The sequence below is a fragment of the Phycomyces blakesleeanus genome, assembly GCF_001638985.1.
Source record: "Phycomyces blakesleeanus NRRL 1555(-) unplaced genomic scaffold PHYBLscaffold_61, whole genome shotgun sequence".
Taxonomy (NCBI): domain Eukaryota; kingdom Fungi; phylum Mucoromycota; class Mucoromycetes; order Mucorales; family Phycomycetaceae; genus Phycomyces; species Phycomyces blakesleeanus.
Genome location: NW_017265184.1, coordinates 3,462 through 11,711, shown reverse-complemented (window position 1 = coordinate 11,711; position 8,250 = coordinate 3,462). Strand labels below are relative to the sequence as shown.

The 8,250-nt window shown below is 39.1% G+C and overlaps 3 protein-coding genes across 3 annotated transcripts; 2 read left to right on the top strand and 1 right to left on the bottom strand.

The window, feature by feature from the left end:
• Window positions 1-30: 30 nt before the first annotated feature.
• On the top strand, window positions 31-1,170 carry PHYBLDRAFT_153815 (hypothetical protein; the record flags this gene model as incomplete). Its single annotated transcript, XM_018433266.1, has 4 exons — window positions 31-285; window positions 342-647; window positions 718-927; window positions 1,000-1,170. 4 exons carry the CDS (start codon window positions 31-33, stop codon window positions 1,168-1,170), a joined length of 942 nt encoding a protein of 313 aa, XP_018283124.1.
• Window positions 1,171-1,285: 115 nt separating this feature from the next.
• Window positions 1,286-4,501, bottom strand: PHYBLDRAFT_176439 (hypothetical protein; the record flags this gene model as incomplete). Its single annotated transcript, XM_018437775.1, has 5 exons — window positions 1,286-2,721; window positions 3,493-3,795; window positions 3,877-4,038; window positions 4,097-4,210; window positions 4,354-4,501. The coding sequence occupies 5 exons, from the start codon at window positions 4,499-4,501 to the stop codon at window positions 1,286-1,288; spliced, it is 2,163 nt and encodes a 720-aa protein (XP_018283123.1).
• A 432-nt stretch (window positions 4,502-4,933) lies between these two features.
• PHYBLDRAFT_176438 (hypothetical protein) lies at window positions 4,934-7,417 on the top strand (the record flags this gene model as incomplete). Its single annotated transcript, XM_018437774.1, has 2 exons — window positions 4,934-5,356; window positions 5,924-7,417. 2 exons carry the CDS (start codon window positions 4,934-4,936, stop codon window positions 7,415-7,417), a joined length of 1,917 nt encoding a protein of 638 aa, XP_018283122.1.
• Window positions 7,418-8,250: the final 833 nt, after the last annotated feature.

Here is an 8,250-nt window from a genome sequence, read left to right as displayed (position 1 = left end):
CAAGATCAGCGATACGTGAAAATTGTTGAAATGTTTAACAAAGTAAACAACAATATCAACGGTGTCAAGGATGACATTGCTGCTGTCAATAGCAACATGGCAGCCTTTAAAAACAGGATGGGCGTTGTTGTTGACACGTCTGGAAAGACACATACGGCATTTGCAGACTTTGCAACTGCCTATGCCAACAATCAGACTCGTATGGCTAGTCTAGGACCATCTCTGATGCCATCCTATGTCCCCCAGACCTTCCTCAGTGATGCCAAGGTTTCTGTCATTATCTCAGTAATTAATATTAATATATGTTAGTATCAACAACTTATTAAACAACCTGTATTTAGGAAATCTTCGCGGAAAAGTTGTGGGACTGGAAGTTTGAGTCTGACGACCCTGCTCTTGTTGCTGAGAACGAGAGTAAGAAGAAGTGGAACTTGAACAAGAAGATTAACCACCGCGATAACGTAGCTGTTATCAACTACTTGAAGAGCTACATTAGCGCCCAGACTCGTCTAGCTGATACTCACCCATGGGTGATAAGTAATAAAATAAAGAACAGGTACAAGCACAGTCATCGTACTTTTCACGAGTCTCCTGAGCAGAAGGCCAAGAAAAACAGCAAGGGGAGAGCAAACAGTCGTACTCTTCAGGTTTGTATATACTATATAAAAAATTAATTGGTATATTACTATTTTCTCAAGCTACAATCTATATAACCAGATGTCTATCCGACGCAAGTCGACATACATGGACAACTGGGTAGCCATTGATGCTGCAATGGGATATAAGACTGGAAACCCTGTTGAGAAGGCCTATCTCAAACTCTTTCAGAAGGATGCCATGTCTGATGGTGAGTCGGATATTGAGATTGTGGACAATCTTCCACGACGGTGTTTGCATGTGGCTCGCCCCACTTGGAGAAGTGAAGAGGTAAATAATATTTAGAATAAATAAATAAGTTTTATAACAAGAAAAATAAAGAACTAATAAAAATAAATACAGTTCAACAGATTGTTGACAATGGTTGACGACATTGATCGTACCCATCACGTGTTAAATGCGGGCGTGGGAACAAAGCCAAGAATGAACAGATATCCAGCAACATTGTTGCCTTGCTCTGTTCCTGCCACTCTGTCCCAGTCATTGCCTCGTTGGGCAATCAACGATGAATAAACATTTTCTTTTTTACTATGTTCTGTTGTAGGGCCAAATAGTAATAATTGAAATTGAATTGATTAAAGGAAATAATAATAGAGGATAAATATATAAGTAAGTGTGTGTATGAGAATTAATAGTAAATTTTTTTTGGTAAAGGAATCGCGAGTTTTTTGTTGACATTTTTTGTAGTTTTGTAATCTACTATTGCAACTGTTAGGAGAATCCGATGTACTGGCAGGATGCTTTGAAAATCTTGCTTGTAGAATTCATCCTGTAACAACTCAACTCCTTCTAATTCTCTTGTTTTGTCCAAAGTGGATTTGAACCATTTGACAAATGCAAATACATGCTGACTACTATGGGGATTTCTGTATGTTAGAGAAGAAACAGTTGGCCTAAAATTGTGAACAAAAAGGTACTGAATCTCTCCAACATACGCATGTTCCGACCCAGTTCGTTCAGTAAAATATGCTTGTATGTATGATCCGCGGCCATTCGTGCCAATGCACCCTTTGTAGCTTTGCCCAAGAAGATCAACGGACTTCACCATTTCGATCCAGTCATTGACGAAAGGTGAGTCATCAATTACATCTTTGCAACCTGAGATCTGTGGATTCTTGTACGCAGCTTGATAGTATCCTACAAGACAATCATATTCATGTTTTGGCATAAATGATAATGGTCTTGTTTTCAATGGCAAGGCGGATGGTGGCAGGGGCTCGTTTCCACGAATTATCATTGAAAGATTCTGTGAAGCTTCAAGATATTCGGAAATTGAGAAAGAGTGAGAGAGGTAGGTGTTGGTGTTGGTGTTGGTGTTAGTGTTGGTGTTGGTGTTGTTGTTGTTGGTGGTGAACTTATCGAAAATTTCAAAACATGCAAGTGCATGCATAGGTTTCAGAAGTCGACGCACAAAATCTCCCTTCCACGACTCTTCAATAAACTGTCTCATAAATGTCGATTCGAACCCGTTTCTTCGATTGGTCTTGATATTTTTCAGAACACTATTGTACCTTTCAAAGCTGAAAAGCCAATAGCCATAGACGGGCCCAAAGTCAATCATTGTTTGGCGTAAGTGCAGATGCAGGTGCATGTTGGGAGAGAGAAGGTCCAGGTCGTACAATGTCTCACACCCTTTACAGAATTCTTCTAAGCATTTGTGTCCTTTCTCAATGTCTTCTTCAGAAACACTAGGCTTGGTGAAGTATCTGCATGCGTTAACAAACTCTATCCAGTTCTTGAACTCTGGCAACGGCAACACATCCCTTAGAACCACAGGAGAGTACACAAGGCACCAAGACTTCCACTCATCAGCCTTCATATAGGGAAATCCCTTGGCAATCTTTGTCCCAAGTGACGTGTAATCGGGCGGCAACACTACCTTCTCAACAGCCTTTTGCATGGCAACGAGTTTTTTATCATCGATTAATCCATCCGCAACCCATCTCTCCAGCATTCTTTTGGCAGTGCCTAAGAAAAGATTGTGCATGGGATCGATGATCGTGCAGCGGACAATGTCAAAGTACTGAAGACGATGCAGTTCGGACCAGCGAACACCATGTGCAACTTCAAGACGCTGTCTCTCAGTCGGTTTGGTTGCATTTCTCCAGATCTCTGCATCCTTACAATTGTCATTCTTAGTGCGAAGGAGCCACTTTGAGAAATCAAATCCAGAATAATCAACGGAACTCGTTCCAGCCAACCTCGAAAATTGACGCTTACACTTGTGGCATGCATTTGTACTTGTATGGGATGTGAACCCACATACTTTCCTTGCAGCAGGTATATCACAGGCAACCATGAGAAGGGCTGCTCGGATAGAAGTACCATTTGGACATTGGTGAGTCTTAATCTTAATACCTTTGTACAGCTCCATCAACTCATCCACAAGCGGTTTCAGATAGTTATTTATGTCAGAAGTGCTTGCTTCTTTAGGCCCTGGCATTAACCCAACAAGAATCACGTTCTCCTTCTTGAACCGCTCACTGCGTGGAAGATTATTGATTGTAAGATATATGGCACCACAGGAGTAGGTAACACCATCGAATGGCTGAAACCAGTCAATGTTCAGCGTGAGCATGAGTGATCGCTCGGTGTCAACAAAAGGTATACCATCTACGTCTACTATCTCATTCCACATCGCACCATCGTACACGTCAAATAAAGTGCTATCCATTTTCGGGCCGCGGTTCCATGAGTTGATGTTGTTTTCAAAATCCGGGCGTTGAAAAAACGTCTTTAGGGCTTTCTTGACGGAGTGGAATACATATGTCTTTTTGGGTGCTTTTGACCCGGGACCAGACTTAAACAAGCTGTTGCCACACAAGGAGGTTTTACCAAAATTGGGTGATGTACAACACAAAGGGGCGGCTTCATTATCATATATGGCATGGCATTTGCTACATGCAACATACTTCTTGACACCACTTGTCAACGCTTCAAATCCGGCCAAACGTTTGAGGCCAGCAACACTCACTGGAAGGCGGAATGGGTCAAACAAAAACTGCAGTATCTTGTTGATTATGGCAATCAGGATTACAGCTCCTTCATCCACGACGTATAGCGAGACAAAAAGAGCAACCGAAATAACAATGAATTGGTGAATCAAATTCAATTCCGAGATTGATTCCAATGAAGAATCTTTAATTTGATTTTTTTTAAAGAACGTTGATTAACTCTCTATTTTCTAGGATATAATATTATCTAAAGCTGTGTACCTACCTTCATCATTGTCCATCTCAACATCGGATTCATCTTCATATTCTTCTTTGTAAGTGTCACTTGTATACTGGACATTATCTTCAGGGCCAAACACGCAATCCGTTTCAGAGAAAGGTTGGTTTCTTGTCCGTATATCCAAAATGTCATTTGTGTCATTTAGGTCTACAAAAGCGGAATGTTAGACCCAAATAAATCAATGTAATAAAATAAGTTTTCTTACTTCTAAGCTCAGAATTCATTTCAACATCTTCCTGTTCAAATTCAAAACCATCTTCCTCTTGATTTACAGGCTCAGAAACAGCACTACTAATTGTATCGCATGTGTCTTCATGGGCTACACATTTATTATTATTAGTGTTAGTATTATTATTATTATTATTATTATTATTATTATTATTATTATATAAAATAATAAAAAAGGAAATGATATAAAATAAAATAAAATAAAGTAAAGTAAAGCAAATGTATTAACTGTACGCGTTTGAACATGTGTAATATCATGATTATCTTTTTCTTGATGACGTTTAAATGTTTTAACAGATACACAATCGAATCCTAGTGTCTTGCTTTTACAGATAGAGCATCGACACTCTTTTCTAACAGTTGGTTTGCGAATAGGAGCCATTTTAAAATGAAAAGAAAGGTTTACAATAGTATTTAATAGTAAAGAAAGAGACTTCAAAGAAAACACACTTTTATTTTATTTGAGTTTGATGTTGCATTCTAATGCTACACAGCTGCCAGTAGCCAATAGAGTAGCTTAAAATACTATTCAAATACTTTACTCACAAAAGTGAGCTGAACTACAATTTTACCTATTCTGTCTATCAGAACTTAGGTATACTTTACATATGCGAAATTGATCTGTTTTTGCAGTGCCTGATTCAAGCGATGAGTCTGAAGATGAGAGCGAAGTTGAGGTTGCCGGTGTTGAAGATTTTGAAGACATGGTTGCTTCCGGTATGCATACATTTAAAAAAGAAATATACATAAATTGTGTTACAAATAATTAACAGAAATACTTGCCTTTGTAGTTGCTTCTTTGAAAATTCATGAAATGTCTCAAACAAGCCAATTCATGACTCTATTTAACGTTATCTTTCAGGCGTTTTACTTGGTTCAAGCAGGTGGAACTGCTATGTTGAAATTCTTCCGCCATCTTCTTGTTGCCTTTGATAAGGATACCAATCTCCCACTCACCATTGATGCATTAAAGACTATGACCGGCTTCAATTTCATGACAAAAAGCATTGTCAAATACACCGTCTGCAACAAGTGCTTTGCAATTTACCTACCAGGCAATCGCCAACCAAATTGCACATTCGAAAAATACACAACCACACCACCAACATACTGCGGAAATCCTCTTTTCTCTGACACCGAAGCTGATCGCGCTGTCCCTCTCATGGTTTTCCCATACAACTCGCTCAAGAATGCATTGGCACAGCATTTTGCCAAACCTGGGTTCGAGCATCAAATCGTTCAATGGAGATCGAGGGAAACCGTAAACAGTACCTTGTTGGACGTCTATGATGGTGCAATGTGGTCTGAGCTCCTTGATGAAGATGACGAGCCTTTTGTGAATCACGACCATTCTTTGATGTTGACATTGAATGTGGATTGGTTTTAACCATTCGAGGGTCGTACACATGCAAGTGGGGCCTTGTACCTGTCAATGAACAACCTGCCTAGGGAAGAAAGAATGAAGCCGGAAAACATTATCCTTGTCGGTGTCATGCCTGGTCCAAAGGAAGCGAAGATCGACCAGATGAACAACTTCTTGGAACCTCTGGTAGACAAGCTGGTAGAGTTATACGACAGCATAACTATGAAAACTCCAGAGTTCCCCAATGGTACTAGTATCCGCGCTGCTCTTATGTGTGTTGCTTGCGACATACCTGCTGCAAGAAAGACTGCTGGATTTACAGGATTTGCAAGTACAAACGCCTGTCACATATGCAAGCATCATTTCACTGTTGTTGCTGGAACAAGTAAGATCAATTATTCTGGATTCGATCATGAGAACTGGGTCTCCCGAACAAAAGAGGAAAATGCAACTGAAGCTGAGATGTGGTTCTGCGCAGAATCTGATGCAGAGAGAGCTGTTTTGGAGAAGCAGCATGGCACCCGTTTTTCCGAGTTGCATCGCCTACACTACTTTGATCCCGTCCGATGCACGATTGTTGATCCCATGCACAATTTGTTTCTTGGGACAGCAAAGCGTATGATCAGTGTTTGGAAAGACCTGAGGTATCTCCCAACTGCTGTTCTCGTCCGTATGCAACGTCTTGCCGATGGTATTCTTGTTCCTCCTGGGTATGCCGTTTTATCAACAAAGATCGAATCTGGTTTCCCGTATATGAAGGCAGACAAGTGGCAATCGTGGTGTCTGATTTATTTGTTGGTGGTACTAAAAGACGCTTTACCTGAAGACGACTACAAAAACTGGACTCTCTTTGTAAAAGCATGCCGAAAGTTGACCAGTCCTTCAGTCACATATTCAGAAATTGACAGCGCACACCAGCTCCTTGGAGAATTCGGAAAAGAGTGTGAGACTCTTTATGGAGAGAGCAGCATCATGCCAAATATGCACTTGCATATGCACTTGCATGAGTCAATGCTTAACTTTGGTCCGGTATACACATTCTGGCTGTATAGCTTCGAGAGATACAACGGCAAGTTGAAGAACATCAAGACGAACCATCGCAATGGTCTTGAGGTCACCTTCATAAGAGTCTTCCTGGAGAAAGCATTCATTGGTAGCTTTCTTCGAGCGTATTCTACCAATCTTTCATCACCACTGATAGAGTTCCTTGAGGGGGTTGCCCAAGTAAAATCAAATTCCGACAGCTCTTCTCCCTTGAATTTGGATGCTGGCCACCCTCCTGCGTTGCCATTTAGCTTAGCAATGTTCCAGCAAGCTGCTACCAATCCATGGTACAATGTCACCGGAAGTGAGGCCTTGCCCCCGACAACATTGCCAATCAAGTTGCAGCCTTTGACTATGATGAAGGATGATCACTATCAGTGGTTATTTGAATTCTATGTCAAGGCTTACCAGAGTACAAGTGTTTCCTTCTGTGCGGTAGGGAGAATCCCAATTGGTGAGGATGTATTTGTGAACAATCGGATTCAAAAGGTGAAGAAGATTTCGTTGCTGGGGCAAGAGTACTGCAGTGGTAAAAAGAAGAAGCGCGGGTCTTTTGTGAGGGTATTGTTTCTTGAGAGAACAAATGACGATGTATCTGAATTCCCTGGTCAAATAGAGTATTTATTTACTCATACCATCAAGATCGGTGGAGTCAAAAGAGTGTCAATGTTTGCATTCATTAAATGGTTTCCCGCCTACCATTCAAGTAGTCATCAGCCATTAGCTGATCAAGGTCTGCAGTTGTGGGACAAGGGATTTATGGAAGAAGATGCTTTGTGCATTGTTCCAGTGCATCGTCTGCATTCGTGCTTTGCGTTGACTACGCATAAAATGCAGAGTGGGACGCAAAAGCACCTGGTTGTTTCACTGCCTAGAAAAGTAGTCACATAAAAAACAAAAAAAAATAACAACTATTTAGGTTACCAGTATAAATAATTATAATACGAGTTTTTTTGACTGTAAAAAGGTTTAGCTTTATTTATCTCTGTATTCTTATTTAGTTTTAACAATACTTCTTTATTAAGTATTTAAAAGAGCAATAGTAAATTATATTACCAGTTTTTTTTTAACTATTAATGAATAGTAAAAACCATTATTTATTTCTCTTGCTTTTATCAATAATATAAAAGACAAAAAAACTTGTATATTTAATATCCGACATTTACCATTTTCTTAGCCTTTATTACATATTCTTGCTAATATTGGTATTATAATTTCCAATAAAAAAAAACGAGGATAAAACAATCAGGGTTATATAATTAAATAATTGCTTTGTATATATATTTTTTTTATTAATTGGCTTTAAAATAAAATAAAATAAAATAATAATTTATTATTTTGATTTTTGATTTTGTCTTTTTCTTTTTCCTTTTATTTATATATTAATTGCTTCTCATCTTGACAATATCGCCTGATTATATTTTACCACTTCACCCCACATCATTCAACACAATCAATAAAAATCATTAAAGAACTATATTCACTTTGTAAACAAAATAACGATTTATTGTTGGCGTGTGTGAATTCAAGCAGCAACACGTGCCTTTTTCTCATTCGATAACTCGGTGTTTCTCAAAATAATTGGATAGACAGAATTGCCAATGACGTCTGGTCCCTTGTTAGCAAGTCTCTGTTTCTTCAAAACAGTAAAGTATTCATCCACCTGCATTATAATATAAATACTTTTGAGTTAGAAGTATTAAAAAAAATAACTTTTATCATGA